The sequence below is a fragment of the Artemia sp. Qi Xiang Cuo genome, chromosome 7, assembly GCF_049724085.1.
Source record: "Artemia sp. Qi Xiang Cuo chromosome 7, ASM4972408v1, whole genome shotgun sequence".
NCBI classification, from domain to species: Eukaryota; Metazoa; Arthropoda; class Branchiopoda; order Anostraca; family Artemiidae; genus Artemia; species Artemia sp. Qi Xiang Cuo.
Genome location: NC_142800.1, coordinates 34,709,323 through 34,729,784, shown reverse-complemented (window position 1 = coordinate 34,729,784; position 20,462 = coordinate 34,709,323). Strand labels below are relative to the sequence as shown.

General features: G+C 36.6%; 1 protein-coding gene across 2 annotated transcripts in view; it reads right to left on the bottom strand.

Moving 5' to 3' along the window:
* LOC148950199 (CLK4-associating serine/arginine rich protein-like) overlaps positions 1-20,462 on the bottom strand; it is a 93,010-nt gene that overhangs the window by 24,265 nt on the left and 48,283 nt on the right. For both annotated transcript variants that reach the window (XM_089092215.1, XM_089092216.1), the window contains exon 9: positions 19,678-19,863. In XM_089092215.1, the coding sequence (XP_088948341.1) occupies positions 19,678-19,863 (186 nt within the window). The remainder of the gene's footprint in view (positions 1-19,677; positions 19,864-20,462) is intronic.

Genomic DNA, 20,462 nt, shown 5'->3' with positions numbered 1-20,462 from the left:
CGGAAGCCAGCGACAACTCAAGTTTCATCAGTAACGTTGTCATAGGAAAATGCGAAGATGATGAACATTTTGCGTAGAAGTCGTGGCTCAATCAAATCAATTGATCAGCGATTAACTGTATTAGAAAATAGAATACAAACAATAGAATCGGAGCAAATAGCCTTACGGTCTGAATTCTCTGGGTCGAATTCTCGTACGGCTGCTGCAGGAAATGAATTTTCAATGTTGGAAAATAATATTTTTAATCTGCAGAAAGAGGTGACGCATTTCAAAGAAAAGACTCTATGTATGTCTGGTATGCTTATGGCTGCAGAATATCAGCCGAACGAAAATTATGTGGTTGTACGGAATGCAGTCTGTCAGGATGAAGATCAAGCTCAACGTATGTTTACCGAGATATGTGCGGATGGACTGGATTTACCTCAGTTTTCAATTGTTGTGACAAAAAAGGATAACAAATATTTCAAGGTTAATCTAAGAAGCTGTGGGAACAAAATTGAAATGCTTAATAATGGGAAGAAGCTTAAAAGGAACATTAAAGCAAATCAGGAAAATATTTGTGCGAGTGACCATGCCCAATTTTCCGTGAGAGGCAAATAAAAATTTAATGAAAAAAAATTGTGTCTTAACTCGATGGGTATCAAACAAAGTGACATCTATTTTGATGTCACTGTGTCATCTATAGTGACATCTATTCTGAACATCCAGGGGGTACGAAAGCGAAGTTTACTTATGATGAATGGATCAAGGAACTGGTGAATTAACCACACCTTCCATAGCTTCTAGAGGTGCTCAGAAATGAGTGATTTGTTAAATGTGAAGCGGTTTAGTTTATTTATGATTAATTTCCTTCTTTATTTTCGTTTGTTTTAGACAAATAGGAACTGTGAAGTTGAAGAAGATAAATTTGAAAAGTGCTGGTTATTGTTGTTTCCTATTCGTGAGTAAGGAATTTACACATTTGTTAATGAGAAAATTCATTGCGTGGGAGGTAGCAGGCTATTATCTTGTTGAATGGTCTTGTTTTGTGTCAGTAAGCATTCATTGAGAATTTCTTATATTATATGTCCACTTTGACGAACTATATTGAGTTAATATTTTTCGTTTGTAATGTCGTATCTTTTTCTATTTTCTCCTCCTTTATTTTCTTTTGGGACTTTTTTTTCTCATTTCTTTGTGGCTTCGCCCGCTGTATGATAAGGTTATTTTTATTACTTTTTTTTAGAGTGATTCTATGATACTACATTATATTGGGGGTGGAGTATTGCATAGAGATCTTGATGTTGGCGAGTTGCATTAAGATTACGCTGACTCAAAGGATAAAGTTTTGTGGGATATGATTTCTAATAGATGTCAAAGTGATTTGTCTATTTTTCATTTAAACTGCCGGGGGCTTGGAAGTTCTTATCAGTTTTTAAACGAATTGTGTCTGTAAACAGCACCTCATGTAATAGCTTTAACAGAGACTTGTTCGTTGTTCAAAATTGGTAATTCTAAGCTATATGTTAAAATATAATAGAGAAAAGCGTCAACAGGTATGTTTAGCTATTCATGCAAGTAGGCCTACTGATTTTCAAGTTAAGATAAGGGATGATATGAGAGTAAATTGTGAAATGGTATTTGAAAGTAGGGTAGGGTTAGGATTACAATCTATTTATTTTAAACCCTTTATTGTCCAATAAATATTGTCGATAACTTTGGCCAACTTTTAGATGAGCAATTGGACAAGTTAACAATTTCTACTAAACCTTGTTTTATTTTGGGTCATCTTAATTTGGATCCGAGAACAATAAATAGTATTAGTAAATTTCGTGAGCATTTAAAAACTATGCTAGGTTATGGGCCCAAGCCGGGTAATAGTATATATGCGACCCATGATTCAACAACTTCGATTGTTAATATTTTTAAAATACTAGATACAATGCTGTTAATGTTATTGTTAATGATATTTCGGACCATTTTGGTCCGAATATCAATTATTCTCTTATTAAAAAAAAAAAATAACAACAACATTAGAGCATTCTGAAGTTTTGAAAAAGGGTTTCAGTCTCATTAATGTATTGAAGTTGAAAAAAGAAGTTGGAGATAAAAATAAAATTTTTTAGACGATAATGCTATGAATGTAAATGACAAGTTTGCAAGTTGATATTCAATGGTTAAATGATAGTTGATAGTTGAAGATGAAGGAGATGATAGTTGCATGTAGTCGAACTAAGAAGTAAAAGGACTATTATGATACACCAAAGAAGCTCTGGTTTGCGAAGAGCATTCTGGCTTCGCTAGCAAAGAGACGTGAATTATATAAAATGTCTGTGCTAAATAATGATGTTGGTGATATAATATTATAAAGGATATGTTAATAAGTTGAATAGTTTACTCCTTAAAGCTAAGGTAACCCGGGTAAGACTAGGAAAGTTATAAAATATGTGATTAATCCTAATAATTATGATTTATATTTTCATTTTCGCTGAAGATAAAAATATTCATCAAGTAGCTGAACGAATGTGTGATCATTTATCTCGCATAGGAGAGAGGTTAGCGTCGTCGGTTGCAGGACATGCTAGTGATGGTTATTTCACCCAATTTTTGCCCGAAAGTAGTGATGTATCAATGTATTTGCGACGGGTTACTAAAAAAGGATTAAATGATGTGGTAAAAGTATACGAAATAGTGCTGCGGGGTCTGATCATAGGCAGCGCAATAGCGCTGCCTAAGTAAAGAACGATGTTGGCACAATGTATTATTTTTCTTTTCTTTTTTAAACCAGGACACTTCGTATCGAAGGAGTTGTCGTAGAAACTTCGAAAAGGGCTCATTCGATTGGAAATTGGAGTGGGTAGTGCCCTTTTTAATAGTTGAAAGTGATTGGAGGGCAACTAGCCCCCCTCTCCACGGCCATAATTCCCCCAAACACATCCAATCAAAATTTTGAGATAGCCATTTTGTTCAGCGTAATTGATTTCCAGACAGAAAATACGTTTTTGAGGTCACTCACCCACAACCCTCAGGGCAAGGGTTTTAAGTTACGCCCTGGGGGCATATAAGAACGATGTTGGCACAATGTATTATTTATTAATTTTTTTTTCCTTTAGACCAGGGTACTTCGTATCGAGGAAGTTGTCGTAGAAACTTCGAAAAGGGCTCATTCAATTGGAAATTGGAGTGATTTGTGCCCTTTTTAATAGTCAAAAGTGATTAGAAGGCAACTAACACCCCTTCCACGCCCACCATTTCCCGAAACACATCCAATCAAAATTTCTAGATAGCCATTTTGTTCACCGTAGTTGATTTCCAGATAGAAAATACGTTTTTGAGGAGGTCACTCCCCAACAACCCTCAGGGCAAGGGTTTTAAGTTATGCCCTGGGGGCATATAAGAACGATGTTGGCACAATGTATTATTAATTATTTTTTTCCTTTAGACCAGGGCACTTCGTATCGAAGAAGTTGTCGTAGAAACTTCGAAAAGGGCTCATTCAATTGGAAATTGGAGTGGTTTGTGCCCTTTTTAATAGTAGAAAGTGATTGGAAGGCATCTAACACCCCTTCCACGCCCATCGTTTCCCCAAACACATCAAATCAAAGTTTTGAAAGAGTCATTTTGTTCAGCACAGTCGATTTCCAGATAAAAATTATATTTTGAGGAGGAAGTTGCCCCACAGCCCTCATGGCAAGGGTTACAAGTTATGACCTTGGGGCACATAAGATTTTTATAGAAAGCATTGTCGTAGAAACTTCAAAAAAGCTTCATCTGATTGGAAATTCAAAGGGCTAGTGCCCTTTTTAATAGTCAGAATTGATTGGAGGGCAACTAACCCCCCTCTGACGCCCACCTTCTCCCCAAACACATAAAATCAAAATTTTAAGATAGCTATTTTGTTCAACGTAGTCGAAAGTTCTGGAAATTAGGTCTTTGAGGATGACAACCCCCCCCCCTAGTACCCTTCTTAATAGTCGAAATTGATTGGAAGGCAACTAACACCCCTTCGAAACCCACCATTTCCCCAAACTCATCCAATCAAAATTTTGAGATAGCCGTTTTGTTCCATACAGTTTAAAATTCAGGAAATTATACCTTTGAGCAGGAAACTCCCCCCAGAGTCTTCAGGGAAAGGGATAAAAGTTATGCCCTGGGGGCATATGAGTTTTTATTGAAATCTTTGTCGTAGAAACTTGAAAAAGGGCTCATTCGATGGGGAATTCAAAGGTCTAGTGCCCTTTATAATAGTCAAAAGTGATTTGGGGGCAACTACCCTCCCTCTCACGCCCCCCTTTTCCCCAAACACATCCAATCAAAAATTTTAGATAGCCGTTTTGTTCAGCGTAGTTGATTTCCAGATATAAATTATGTTTTTGAGGATGACACTCCCCCACAGCCCTCAGGGCAAGGGTTGTAAGTTATGCCCTGGGGGTATATATGGTTTTTATAGAAAGTTTTGTCGTAGAAATTTCAAAAAGGGCTCATTCGATTGGAAATTGGAATGGCTAGTGCCCTTTTTAATTGTCAAGTGATTGGAAGGCAACTAACACCCCTTCTACGCCCACAAATTCCCAAAAAAAATCCAATCAAAATTTTGAGATACCTTTGATTAGAACACTCCCCCCACAGTCTTCAGGGCAAGGGTTATAAGTTATGCCCTGGGGGCATATAAGTTTTTATTGAAATCCTTGTCGTAGAAACTTGAAAAAGGGCTTATTCAATTGGAAATTCAAAGGGCTAATGCCCTTTTTAATAGTCTAGAAAGTAATTTGAGGGCAACTAACCCCCCTCTCATGCCAACCTTTTCCCCAAACACATCCAATGAAAATTTTAAGATAACAATTTCATGCAACGCATTTGAAAATTTTGAAAATTAGGTCTTTAAAGGCGAAAACCCCTCCACCCCCACAGCCCTCGGGCAAAGCTTCGTAAATAGCTGAGAGGTGGTATATTCCAGTATTGGGTTTTTATTAAAAGTGATGTTGTATAAACCTCAAAAAGGGCTGATTCGATTGAAAATTAAAGGGGCTAGTGCTCTTTTAATAGTCGAAAGGGATTGAAGGGCAACTAACCCCCCTCTCACGCCCACCATTTCCCCAAAAACATCCAAACAAAATTTTTAGATATCCATTTTTTTCAACGTAGTCGAAAGTTCTGGAAATTAGGTCTTTTAGGATGATAACCCCATCAGAGCCCTCAGTGCAAGGGTTGTAAGTTATGCCATGGGGGCATATAAGGTTTATATAGAAAGTTGATGTAGAAATTTCAAAAAGTGCTCACTTGACTGGAAATTGAAATTACCCTTTTTAATAGTCGAAAGTAAGTGGAGAGTAATTAACCCCCCTCTCACGCTCGCGATTTCCCCAAACACATTCAATCAAAGTTTAGAGATAGCCGTTTTGTTCAACGTAGTTGAAAGTTCTGGAAGTTATGTATTTAAGGATGACAAACCCCCTAGAGCCCCCAGGGCAAAGATTGTAAGTTATGCCTTTGGGGCATATAAGGTTTTTATAGAGAGTTGTCGTAAAAACTTCAAAAGGGGCTCATTCAATTGGAAATTGAGAGGACTTGTGCCATCTTTAATAGTTGAAAGTAATTAGAGGGTAAGTAACCCCCCTCTCACGCCCGCCAATCCCCCAAACAGATCCAATCAAAATTGTCAGATAGCCATTTTGTTAAACGTAGCAGAAAGTTCTGGAAATTAGGTTTTTGAGGATGAAAACCCCCCCATCTCTCAGGGCAAGGGCTGCAAGTTATGCCCTGGGGGCATATAAGGTTTTATTGAAAGCGTTGTCGTAGAAACTTCAAAACGGCTCATTTGATTGTAAATTGAAAGTGCTAGTACCTTTTTTAATAGTTGAAAGTGATTGGAGAGCGAAAACGCCCCTCTCACGCCCACCATTTTCCCAGACACATTCAATCAAAATTTTGAGATAGCCATTTTGTTTAACGTAGTTGAAAGTTCTGGAAATTCGGTCTTAGAGGATGACAACCACCCTCACAGCCCTTAGAGAAAGGGTTGTAATTTATGCCCTGGGGGCATACAAGGTGTTTATAGAAAGCGTTGTCGTAGAAACTCAAAATGGGCTCATTCGATTGGAAATCGAAAGGCCAATGCCCTTTTTAATAGTCGAAAGTGATTGGAGGGAAATTAATTCCCCTACCACGCCCCCCCTCCCATTTGCCTTTATGTTTAAAAACTAAACGTTGTCTTAAGATTAAATCAAAATGCACTGTGTTAATGTTAATTCCCAATAAGGTATCTCAGCAGTATCCCAAGAACGACTGAGGGTATTATGATCAAACTTTCGGGGCTACTTCTGCTCTTAAAATTCAACCAAATCAAAGTAGCGTAAGTGTATCCAAGCTATCAAAGAAGGTATAAAGATTTTTTGCGAATGGTATCAAGTTTCCTATTTCAAGTCAACTAGAGGAGATTTGAAACGAAACTAAAAAGTAATATTTCTGTTCAGATTTTCAGAAGGGTGTATGTTTTTAAAATATGCTGAAAAGTTTCTTCCGGACTTCAAATAGCAAGCCAAACTATAAATTCTTAAAAAACGAAAAGATTTAAAGTATTATTTTTTTTTTCCCTAAAAAGACTATGTCAATACGAGCATAAACAAAACAGAAATTAATTAAAAAAACTTTTTCCACAAAATAATTTTTTCAAAGAAAAGTAAAGAGCTCCCTTAAACCAAAAATGAGCAAAAATAAAATAATCTAACTAGCGTGAAACTACCACAAATCAGCATCGATAAATAAATGAAACCCAAAACGAACAGAACATACAATAAATAACCGAGTCAAATTCAAAACGAGCAGAAATTAACATAAGTTGGGCTCAAAACCCCTACGCCTTCCCAAGGCCAGAACATAATTTGCACTTTACTGAAAAAACAAAAAAACAAATGAATGCGCATTGTCAGTTTAATATATATATACTGATATTTAGTAATCAAAATGTTAATATTATTTGATTTATTAAAGTTATGGTGCCTGAATGCCTTAAAGGTGCTCGGGTAATCCCTTATTTAAAGGAGGAGATAAAAATATGATTATAGGGTGATATCCCTCCTTTCTCTTATATCTAGAATGTTAGAAACACTTAAAAACATTAGAGTATCTGAGTTTTTCAAGAATAGATAGTTTTTTCATCCTAATCAATTTGGTTTTCGTAAAGGGATGTCTTCGGAACAGACAGTTTTAATGTTGACTAAGTTTGTAAATGATATTCTAGACCAGGGTTTTAAAGTAACGTCTATTTTCTTAGATATGTTAAAAGCATTTGACACTGTTGACCATGTCATTGTAATGTGGAAGCTAGAAAATTGTGGAATTAGAGGAAAGACATTAAAGCCTTTTCAATCCTTTTTGAGAGGTATGGCCCCGTATGTAGAAGTGTCTAATGCTAAGTCTAGTGAAAGAGTAGCTGAATTTGATGTGCCCCAGGGTTCTATATTAGGTCCGCTTTCATTCCTAGTATACATTAATGATTTCAGCATTTTTGTTATGAGTTTGATAAATAATACCCAGGATTTATATTCTAATCTAAGATTATCCTTCCCAGTTTTACTGATGATACCCATTTTACTGTGGCAGCGAAGACTTCAGATGATTCAACAGAAACAATGAAAAATCAGGTATGCTATGTATAGATAAGTAGATGAGAGTAAATAGACTGTTGTTAAATCATAAGAAATCAGATTTTCTTATATATGGTAGGTCTTCTAACTATACAATAGATGATTACGCAGTCACGCGTTCCAATAATATTAGATATCTTGGTATTATTGCTGATGTATACCTTAGCTTTAAAAAGTCTTTTATTATTAGTAACATTGCAAGAAATGTTGGAATGATGACAAAGTTAAAGAATATATTCCCGAATTATGTGATGATATTAATTTATTTCTCTTCAGTCCACCTGTTTTTGGTATATTGGGTGAGTATATGGTCTAGTACGTTTTCAGTTCATTTGGATCATTTAGGTGTGATGCACAACATGGCACTGCAAATGTTGACTGGAGATAGTAAAGAAACATCAGTTAGATCTCAAAATGTACATTTAAATATTATTCCTCGGTCAGGTTTAGGAAAAGTTTATCATACGTTATTCATGCATAAGCATTATTCCAAACTAGTTCCTAAGAGTTTCCTAAATTTATTTATTTCTGGTAAAGAAATAAACAATTATCAAACACGATGGGCTTATAATGTAAGGACATCTCAAGTTGTTAGAAATAGATATTTATTTTCAATGTCCTATTGGACCAAATGTTTGGAATAATTTGCCCCGATCTTTGAAAAATTCGGTGAATGTGTGTGATTTCCGTAGAGATCTTAAAACAGTTTGTATCATGTTGCATGATTCTTGAAGTATAGTTAAATTGAATTTTATCTTTCTCAAGTTCCCCAAACACCAAAAAGAAAGAAAACAAATTGTTTAAATATTTTGTTGGATGGAAGCAGGGTTTTTTGGTTGTGTTGGTAAGTGGAATGAGTTGTTGTTAGGAAGGCTTGTTGCGACCAGGAGTCGGGTAAGTGCAGATTTTTTTTTCTTTTCTTCCTTTTCGTCTCTTTTAAAATTTTATTCTTATGTTTAAGGGGTTACTCCAAGCAGGCAAAAGCTTAAGAAGGGTTGAGTTTTTTGTTGTTCTTTTTTTTTATTATTATTCTTTTTGTTTTTAGTAAACCCCATATATAATCAAGTAAGAGAGTAAAGGAATTAAAAACTGGTCTAGAGTTGCCGGTAAAACTAAAGTCGTTGCTTCGGTGCTCGGGGGAGGGCAGCAATTTGCTAATTCTGGTGACCAAAAAATTTAAAAGTATAAAAAAACCGGTATCCCAGATGCTAATTTCGGTGCTCGGAAAAATTAATAAATTAATGTAGGTAGCATTACTTTGCAATACCTTAACATTACTTTACTAACGTACATTCGATGCGTTACAGGCTACGACGGGTACATGCTAAAACATCAACGCTTGAATAAAAAAAAGTCTACCAAAAGTAAAATGCACAAGAATAAAAATTATGTGCGTTTGTACAATAATATGTATAATGGTATATATATACCAGATATATTGCATTAATACTTAATTATTTGCGCTTTGGTTCTATAACCTATTGGACTTTGTTTAAATGCGAGCATTCTTCTCGTCTTTCTTTTTGCTTTTTTTGTATAGCCTTTGTTGTAGGCAAGTGTTTTGTTCGTTTTTTCTTCCTGCTGATAAGGGCTTCCAGATGTGAAGCCGAAATATTCGGACTTTTACTTTTATTTTTACATTAAAAAGTTTTTAATTTTATTTTTCACTGTCTTATTAAAAATTCCATTTCTAATATATCTTCGTTTCGAGTGTCTTGAGGGCTTTGTTTCTTCTTGGACAGCTATTTGTTAAATATTCAAATGGTGTATTGTTGATAAAGTCCAATACAATTGGAAATATTGTACCAATTTGAAGTAAAATGTTGTACTAGCATGTTAATAAATTGAGAGGGAATATTCAACCTGGACTTGTCCCATTTAAAGATAGGAACAGTACATTTTGAGAATGCGTTAATTTGTGATTACAGGAAAAGGTATAGAAAAGAATGAAAAGTTTGGGACACTTTGAATGTTCTGATTGCTAAGTGTGCTCTGATAGAGTGCTGAGTGCACACTATCAGAGGTGCTGATAGTGTGGTAAATGAGTTTTTTTTTTTTTTAACATAGCGGTTATGAAGTAAAAGATAAATTACTGAAGATTTTGAATGTGATTTTTAAAAACGGGGAAGTACTTAGCAATTTTAGGAAAACTCTAATTAAACCCCTCTAAAATAAAAGTGATAAGAATGAGTGTGGTAATTATAGAGGTACTAACTCGGTTTCTGTATGAAGCAAATTACTTAGTATGTTTTTAGTATGGTTTTAGAAAGGGGAGTGATTGCTTTGACCAAATTTTCCTTCTTAGATAAATAATTGAGAAGGGCCTGAGTCATCAAACCCCTTCAGTCTTCAGTTTTATTGATAATGAGCAAGCGTTTGATACAGCTGATAGAAGAGCTTTAACAAAGGTCCTATCCTTGTATGGTATGCCAGATAAATACATTGAAGTGATTTGTGCTATGTACGAGAATAAAATTATCGCAGATAAGGTAGGAAATGTAATTAGTAGCTGGTTTAGTATTAAATGAGGAGTTAAGCAGGGTTGTGTTCTATCGCCCTTTATATGGATCATTTTGATGGACTTTGTCTTAAGGAACACAGGAAAGGCAATGGGAGACACGGAATCAAATCACGGAGAAGACAAATTTTCCTGGAAAGAGATTATGCTGATGTAGATGAAAGTGTAAAAAAATGAATGACGTTTTAGATGTTTTGCGAGTTCAGAGTGCTAGAATAGGTTTGGAAATTAATGTTAAGAAGACTAAGTCACTAAGGCTAAGAATAAGTGACGATGAAAAGGTAGCATTGTGTAACGAAAAGTTTGATGAAGTGGATAGCTTCACTTATTTTTGTCGTATTATTGATAAAGGCGGTGGGTGCGTTGAAGATACTAAAAATAGAATTGCCAAGGCTCAGGGTCTTTTTTCACAGTTGAAAAAAGTTTGGAAGAATAGGAAAATGAGACTGCAAACCAAGATTAGAATATTGGAAGCTACAGTGATGACAGTGGTCAAATTGCTGCAGTTAAGGTAGGAAATGTGGTTAGTAGTTGGTTTCGTATTAAATCAGTATTTAAGCAGCATTGCTACCTATCCCCGTTTATATTTATTAATTAAACGAACAGAAATTATAATAAATAACCGAGTCAAACTCAAAACGAGCAGAAATTAACATAAGTTGGGCTCAAAACCCCTATGCCTTCCCAAGGCCAGAACATAATTTGCACTTTACTGAAAAAATTATAAATGTTTTTACTTTTATAACTTTAATAAATCAAATAATATTAACATTTTGATTACTAATTATCAGTATATGTATCTTATTATCAGTATACTTATCTTATCTTATCTTATTTGTATTTTTTTCAGCAAAGTACAAATTATGTTCTGGCCTTGGGAAGGCATAGGGGTTTTGAGCCCAACTTATGTTAATTTCTGTTCGTTTTGGGTTTCATTTATTTATCGGTGTTGGTTTGTGGTAGTTTCACGCTTGGTAGATTATTTGATTTTATTTTTGCTCATTTTGTGTTTGTTGGAGTTCTTTACTTTTCTTTGAAAAACTTATTTTGTGGAATTTTTTTTTTAAATTAATTTCTGTTCGTTTTATATTGATATAGTCTTTTCAGAGAAAAAGAAAATAATACTTTAAACCTTTTCGTTTTTTTAAGAATTTATAGTTTGGCCTAATATTTGTATGCTGGAGAAAAATTTTCAGCAATTTTTAACAGCATAAACCCTCTTAAAAATCTGGACACAAATAGTAGTGTTTAATTTAGTTTCATACCTCCTCTAGTTGACCTGAAATGGAAAACTTGATACCATTAGCAAAAAAATCTGTTTACTTTCTTTGATAGCTTGGAAACATTTACGCTATTTTTATTTGGTGAAATTTTAAGAGCAGAAGCAGCCCCGAAAGTTTGAACATAATAACCTCAGTCGTTCGTGGGTTACTGCTGAGATGCCTTATTGGGAATTAGCATGAACACAGTGCATTTTGATTTAATCTAGTTTTGAAACATGAAGTCAAATGGGAGGGTGGGCGTGGGAGGGGGATTAGTTTCCCTCCAATCACTTTTGACTATTAAAAAGGGCATCAGCCCTTTATACTTTCAATCGACTGAGCCCTTTCCGAAGTTCCTACAAACTCCTTCGATAAAAAGTGCCCTGACAAAAAAAAAAAAAAAAAAAAAAAATAATAATACATTATACCCACATCGATCTTTACTATAAAAATGTCAAGCCTTCCAATCACTTTAGACTATTAAAAAGGGCACTAGACCTTATGATTTCCAATCGAATGAGCCCTTTTTGAGTTTCTACGACAACACTTCCTATAAACACCTAATATACCCCCAGGACATAAATTACAACCCTTACCCTAAGGGGTGTGAGGGTGATTTTCATCCTCTAAGACCTAATTTCCAGAACTTCCAACTACGTTAAACAAAATGGCTATCTCAAAATTTTGATTGGATGTGTCTGGGATAATGGTGGGCGTGAGAAGGGTGTTAGTCTTTCTCCGGTCACTTTCAACTATTAAAAAAGGCACTAGCCCTTTCAATTTCCAATCAAATAAGCCCTTTTGAAGTTTCTACGACAACGCTTTCAATAAAATCCTTATATGCCCCCAGGGGATAACTTCCAACCCTCGCCCTGAGGGCTGGGGGGGTGTCATCTTCAAAGACCTAATTTCCAGAACTTTCTACTACGTTGTACAAAATGGCTATCCGAAAATTTTGATTGGATGTGTTTGAGGGAATGGTGGGCGTGATAGGGGGGTTAGTTACCCTCCAATCACTCTCAACTATTAAAAAGAGTACTAGGCCTCTCAATTTCCAATTTAATGAGCCCCTTTTAAAGTTTTTACCACAATTCTATCATTAAAAACCTTATATGCCCCCAGGGCATAACTTACAACCTTTTCCCTGGGGACTCTGAGAGGTTTATCATCCTTAAATACCTAATTTCCAGAACTTTCAACTACGTTGAACAAAATGGCTATCTCTAAACTTTGATTAAATGTGTTGGGGAAATGGTGGGCGTGAGAGGGGGGTTAATTACTCTCCACTCACATTCGACAATTGAAAAGGGCAATTTTAATTTCCAATCAAATGAGCCCTTTTCGAAATTTGTACAACAATTTTCTCCATAAAACTTGTATTCGTGCAGGGGCTAGCTGAAAACTCGTACAATGAGTGCTCTTAGAGTGATGCCATCAGCAGTGACCTATTGTTTAAATGGGTCCAGAATTTTTACCAAAATGGCTCCGTCAAAGTTTTTGTTGGGCGTTTTAGGGGAAATGGTGTGTCTAAAAGGGGGGGTTAGATGTCCTACAATTCTTTTTAACTATTAAAAGGGCAAGAGCCCTTTCAATTTTCAATTGAATGAGCTCTTTTTGATGTTTTTACATCATCGCTTTCTATAAAAACCTTACATGCTCCCAGGGCATAACTTACAACCCTTTCCCTGAGGGTTGTGGGGAGGGGATGGGTTGTCATCCTTAAAGACCTAATTTAGAAAACTTTCAACTACGTTGAATAAAATGGCTATCTAAAAATTTTGATTGGATGTGTTGGGGGAAAAGGTGGGCGTGAGAGGGGGGTTCGTTGCCCTTAAATCACTTTCGACTATTAAAAAGGGCACTAGCCCTTTGAATTTCCAATCGAATGAGCCCTTTTTCAAGTTTCTACGACAAAGATTTCAATAAAAACCTTATGTGCCCCCAGGGCATAACTTATAGCCCTCGCCCTGAAGACTGTGGGGGGAGTGTCCTGCTCAAAGGTACAATTTCCTGAACTTTAAACTGCGTGGAACAAAATGGCTATTTAAAAATTTTTATTGGATATGTTTGGGGAAATAGTGGGCGAGGAAGGGGTTTTAGTTGCCTTCCAATCACTTTCGACTATTAAAAAGGGCACTAGCCATTTCAATTTCCAATCGAATGAGCCCTTTTTCAAGTTTCTACGACGACGCGTTCTATAAAAACCTTATATGCCCCCAGGGCATAACTTACAACCCTTGCCCTGAGGGCTGGTGGGGAGTGTCCTCCTCAAAAACATAATTTCTATCTGGAAATCCACAACACTGAGCAAAATTGCTATCTAAAAATTTTGATTGGATGTGTTTGGGGAAAAGGTGGGCGAGAGAGGGGGGCTAGTTGCCCTCAAATCACTTTCGACTAATAAAAAGGACACTAGACCTTTGAATTTCCAATCGAATGAGCCCTTTTTCAAATTTCTACAACAAAGATTTCAATAAAAACTTATAAGCCCCCAGGGCATAACTTATAACCCTTGACCTGAAGTCTGTGGGGGGAGTGTCCTACTCAAATGTATAATTTCCTGAACTTTAACTGCGTGAAACAGAATGGCTATCTCAAAATTTTGATAGGATGTGTTTCGGGAAATGGTGGGCGTGGAAGGGGTGTTAGTTGCCTTCCAATTATTTTCGACTATTAAAAAGGGCACAAGCCATTTCAATTTCTAATCGAACGAGCCCTTTTTTAAGTTTCTACGACAACATGTTTTATAAAAACTCTATATGCCCCAAGGGCTAAACTTACAATCCTTGCTCTGACGGCTGTCAGGGATTTGTCATTCTCAAAGACGGAATTTACACAACTTAACACAGCATTCACCAAAATGGCTATCTAAAAATTTTGAATGGATGTGTTTCGGGAAAAGTTGGGCGTGAAAGGTGGGTTAGTTGCCCTCCAATTAATTTCGACTATTAAAAGGGGCACTAGCCACTCCAATTTCCAATTGAATGAGCCCTTTTCGAAGCTTCTACGATAACTCCTTCGATACGAAGTGCCCGGGTATGGAGGAAAAAAAAAAAAACATTGTGCCCACATCGTTCTTTACTTAGGCAGCGCTATTGCGCTGCCAATGACCATTTTGATGGACTTCGTCCTAAGGAGCACAGGAAAGGCAATGGGAGAACACGGAATCCGTTGGAGAAGTAAAACTCTCCTAGACTTAGATTATCCTAGATGAAAATGTTAGCAAAATGAATAAATGTTTAGAGGTTTTCAAACCTGTGCAAGAACAGGTTTGAAAATTAATGTTGAGAAGACTAATTCGCTAAGACTAGAAGTAAGTGGAGGTGAAGAGATGATGTTGGGTAACGAGAAGATCGATCAAGTGGATAGCTTCATTTACCTAAGTAGCATTACTAGTAAAGATGGCGGGAACACTGAAGATGTCATATAGCCAAGGCCCTGGGTTTTTTTTTTTCACATTTGAAAAACATTTGGAAGAATAGAAAGATAAAGCTGCGAACCAAGATTAGATTATTGGAAGCTACAGTGATGACTGTGGTCAGGTATAGTTCTGAAGCGTAGAGGCTCCAAAAAACAGAGGAGTATTTGCAAAACATTTTCCAAAAAAAATTGCATAAAGAATGTTTTGGATACCCGACTGGCTGACCGTATCTGAAACAGCAATCTGTGCGAAAAATGTGGGTCAATCCCACTTTCTAGGGTTATTAAGTAAAAAAAAACAAGTTTTTTTTTTAACTGAAAGTAAGGAGCGACCTTAAAACTTAGAACGAACAAAAATTATTCCGTATATGAAAGGGGCTGTCCCCTCCTCAACGCGTCGCTCTTTACGCTAAAGTTTTTCATTATTTTAAAAATAATGTTGTGAGAGAGAGTCAAACTTTAGCGTAAAGAGCGAGGCGTTGAGGAGGGGATAGCCCCTTTCATATACGAAATAATTTCTGTTCGTTTTAAGTTTTAATGTCGCTCCATACTTTCAGTTAAAAAAAATTTGTTTTTTTATTATTTAATTTCTGAATGTTTTTTAATTAATGCAGCTTTGATTTTGGCTCACCGTACATGAATAATTAAAACGAAATTTTGTTCTGGCGTAACTTACGAATTACGAGAATGTTTTTATTACGTATATTAGGGAGTTCGCCCCCTAGTCAATACCTCGCTCATTACGCTAGAGTTCAATTTGAAAGTGATAAAAAAAATTAAGGTAAAGAGCGAGGTATTGACTAGGGGGGAACCCCTTCATATACGTAATAATTTCTGTTCGTTTTAAGTTTCAATTTCGCTCCTTATTTCCGTTGAAAAAAACTTGATTTTTTATTTAATTTCTGATCGTTTTTTAAATAATGCTGGGAAATCCGGCACCCCCTTCATCTAAATGTCCCTTCTCAAAAGGAAACATCCTCCATGGAAAGATCCTCCCCCGTGACCCCCCCCCCGACCAGAAAAAATCTCTCCTAGAAACGTCTGTATACTTCCCATTAACCAATAGCCTACAATATGAAAATAGCGGGCAAAGCTCAAAATTTGCAGCCCTTCCCCCGGGAAGTTTGGGGGACTCATTTATCTTCAAAGACACATTTATTAGATTTTCTAATATGCTGAACAAAATGACTCTATCTAAATTTTCATAGGATGACATTGGGAAAAAGAATTAGCGTGGCAGGGGGCCAAGTTGCCCTCCAATTTTCTTGGTCACTCAAAGAGGGTACTAGAACTTTTAATTTCCGTTCGAATGAGCCCTCTGAAGATATTCTAGGACTACTGGATCGATAAGATCACCCCTGAAAAAAAGAAAAAAAATACACGCATCCGTGATCTTTCTTCTGGCAAAATAATACAAAATTCCACATTTTTGCAGATAGGAGCTTGCAACTTCTACAGCAGGGTTCTCTGATATGCTGAATCTGATGGCGTGATTTTCATTAAAGTTCTATGACTTTTAGTGATTGTTTCCCAATTTTTTTCGAAAATAAGGCAAATTTTTTCAGGCACTTAACTTTTGACTGGTAGAACTAAACTTAATGAAACTTATATTTTTGAAATCAGCATAAAAATATGATTCTGTTCATGTATTTATTGGTATCAAAATTTCGTTTTTTAGACTTTCGGTTACTATTGAGCCGGGTTGCTCCTTACTTACAGTTCGTTACCACGAACTGTTGGATAATGAGAGAAAGATTGAAATCGCTAGGACACATTCTGCGAGTGACGGATGATAGATTGCCCAAGATCGACCTTGTCAGTCAGCCATCTATGGCCAAACAAAAAGTTGGTCGCCCCCGAATGTGGGGGAATGTCGTAAGATAATATTTAAGAGAAATGGAAACTTCTTGGGAAGTGTTAAATAGGCAGGCTTTGAACAGATTGGGATGGAGGAGGAGCACGCGTAGCTGTGTTGGCCTCAGGCGCTTGGTGCTGCAGTGAGTTGTTAGCAGTAGTAGTAGTAATTCAAATTCAATTTTTTTCCATTGCGTAAAATTCTTCGTATAAGGAACATCCAAAACTCTGGTCAATAGTTAAGGCGTTGGAGGGGGGGGTATAGGAGTCGAGCCTATCACACAAAAGCTCAGAGTCGTCCACCCAGGTGACGATCTGCAGTCCATCTTCCTCCCTTCTTTATAAAAAAAACTAATTCAGGCATGAAAAAAAAAAAGAAAAAAAAGGCCAGTACGTCCAGACGATATATTGTTGAATCTATGTGCCTATCTTAAGGCTTGAGCTGTACCAAATCGGTTCACATACCAAGGAGATAAAAATATCGTAAATGGTGTGAGGAGAGAAAACACAAAAACGGATGGTCAACATCCCACCAAATTGAAATCTTGAGTAGATAGCATCACTCGAAATAACTTAGTTGAGAGCAAAAGGATGTTTTTGATCTCAATAGCATTAATGGTGGGTTAATTAAAAAGAAATCCTCAAAAGCAATAGCTAAGGATTGGGATGACCTTAGATACTTTAGGGCTGAGATTCCCAACGTGGGGCACACGCCCCACCGGTGGGACATGGTAATATTTTGTTGGGTCACGGGCACTACACACACCCTTTGGCTGACTTTACTTTAGAGCCTTTATTTCAAAAAAACAATTCTGATGTAAATGACGTCACATTCAAATGCATTTAAAGAGCACAAAAAACCTGATAGTGTTGCAATGACATTATATATTGTATTAAAAGGGTGCGCTTATAACTGAACCCATGTAACTGAGCTTCCATACAACTCAACAACATTTAACGGAACCCCGTTTAACTGGACCCATATCCAACTCAACCCATTTAACTGAACCCTCGTGCAACTCAACCCACGTGTAACTCAACCCCATTTGACTGGCCGTCGTGCGACTGAACCCCCGTTCAACTTGATCCAGTGCAACTCAAACCCATTTAACTCAGCACTCGTTTGACTGAGCCCCCGTATAACTCAATCCCGTTTAACTAAACCTTCATTCAACTGGACCCCCGTTTAAATCAACCCTCTTTTGACTTAACCCTTATGTAACTCACCCATATTTAAATTAAGCCTTGTTTCACTGAACTCAACTCAAGGCAAATGAATAAGTTTGAACTAGTACTGATTAGAAGCCCAAAATATATCTTTTGCTTCGTTAGGAGTTTCTAACTTATATTACTCATTTGGGCAATCTAAACTAACTTGGACCAAAGACAAAGAGCCGGCAAAGCCGCGATTGCAACTAATTTCTCATGCTTCTCTGTCAGGATGCTGCTTTGTGCATCTTTTTGTGCATGGCAAAGTTAATAGTTACTCCATTCAAGTAGGACTTTATCCAGTTTTCCTTGACCAGATTTTGATTTCTTTCCCCGTACAGATTTCAAATAAATTAAACAGCTTTCTACGATAGTCTAGAGCCCAATCAGTACTGGAGAAATAAAACACAAAAAGAGGAGACATCAGTACTTCCGGCTCTTGTTAAAAGTTCACAGAATTTTTTTCCAAATAAACTTTTACTATTAATTCAAATAATAGCTATCATTTCTGAATCAGCTTTTTCTTATTAGATAGTTTTTTTGTTTTTTTTAATGTATTTGTAAGATTTTTGCCACTATGGGCTTTCCCCGTACTAGGGTACAGCTATTGCTGCAACCATGACCTTCAAGTGTGTTCGGGCCCTGTGTATGAAAAGCTCTGTTAATTTTCAAATATAAAGGACAGAAGGATAAATTATCGTTTTTTATGAGGGGAATAGTTTTACATCGAAGCGGCATAAAAGAAAAGACACAAAAGAATTAGTCAACAAATAATGACAATTTTATTCGAGTCAGCTTTTGTCACCTACGATAAAACGGACTGAATTACATTTGTAGTTATAATATTGGTTTACAGAGGGTTGAGCTGAATGTGGTTGATATGAATGGAGGTTGAGTCAGACCGGTTTGGGTTAAACGTTGATTGAGTTGAATGACGACTGAGCTAAATCAGGGTCGAATTGCGCAGAAGGTGAGTAGCATGGGGCTAGAAACAAATGAGGGTTGAGTTGCACAAGGATGGAATTACACGGAGGTTGAGTTGAATGAGGATTGAGCTGAATGTGGTTGGGTTGCACGGATATTGAGTTAAGTGAGGGTTGACTTGCATGAGGGTTAAGTTTTACAGAGTTCAGTTGCACGAGGGCTCAATTAAACGGGATTTGAACTGCACGAGGGTTAAGTTGCAAGGGCGGTCAGCTACACATAGATGCAGCAACACAGGGGTTCAGTTGAAACCTGGAGTCAGTTACACGAGGGTTCAGTAGCAGTGGAACCTATAAAAAAGTGTTGTGCTGAGACAATATTTACCATTAATATAAAAAAAGCCTAGAGGGCGACCCAAAAATAGATAACACGTTAATGGCGTTTTAAGCTTCCTTCAGGTGTGTACACGTAAAATTTTGAATAACAAAATTTAAATACCACGAGGGAGGCATCAGAATTTTAGAAATGTCTTGGTAGGGCACGGCTCGAAATCGGTTGGGAACCGCTGCCTTGGGGCTAAAGGCCGAATTTGCCCATATGAAGAAATGATATCGGGGGCTTTAGAGAGCTAAGGAAGAATATTGACTAATTTGTAACATAAAAAAGAGTAACATAAATTTCATTTCGTAATTACATTTGAAAAAAATAGACCAAATCGAAATATACTCTTTTTTTGGTAAATTCAGCACTATTAATATATTTGTATTAGGTTTTATGGAATCCGAGGAAGCTACTATTTGTTTTTATGAATTTGTCCTTTTACAACCAGCGTAATTGCAATACAACATTCGAAAGAGAAACCTACTTTGCGTAAACAGATGATGCTTGAGCAGGAGTTACTTGGCTTGAGGATTCAATATCGCTTGTCTCTTCACTTGACGACGACTGACCTTCTTTTTTCCTTCCATAGTATCTTTTAAGTGGCGCATTAGATGGTGTTGCACTCTTCCTTGGCGAGCTTTTCGAGGGAACAGTTTTAGGCGTTGGAGTCCTAAAAAATATTACACATATATTTATGTTTGCTAAATCCTCACCGATTCCAAATTTTTTTGTGTCCGCGCAAAAGAGATATAGCCGCATTTCCCCAAAAATTAGTCCCAAGCATTCCCAGAACCCTACGCTTACTAAATTTTCACCGACTCCCCCTAGGATCAGTCCCAAGTATCCTCCAAAACAGTTTTGAAAAACTGAGTGTAAGGAAAAATTTTTTTAGGAACGAGCCCCTCCCTCCACATAAATACATTTTCTGGTTTTCCCTCAAACTAAAGGCTGGAGCTGAATTTCTTTCAGAAAAAAAAAAAAAATCAAACGAAACTAAAGAATGAAATTAAAACTCAGAGCGTACAAGAATCATCCTGTAGAGGGAGATCCAACCCCTTGACTCTCCGCTCTTTACAACAAAGTTTGACTACTGCTTTACTGAAAGCATTTAGAGCGCAACAAATATAACAAATCGGTATTGTAAGTGTTTTATTTACTGATTGCTCTTCAAAATAGTCAAACTAAAAATTGTATTGCTCAAAAGCAAATGCTCTCGAGGGGTTGTAATGAAAAAAGAAACTTTTACACCCTAAACATTCATATGAAGTC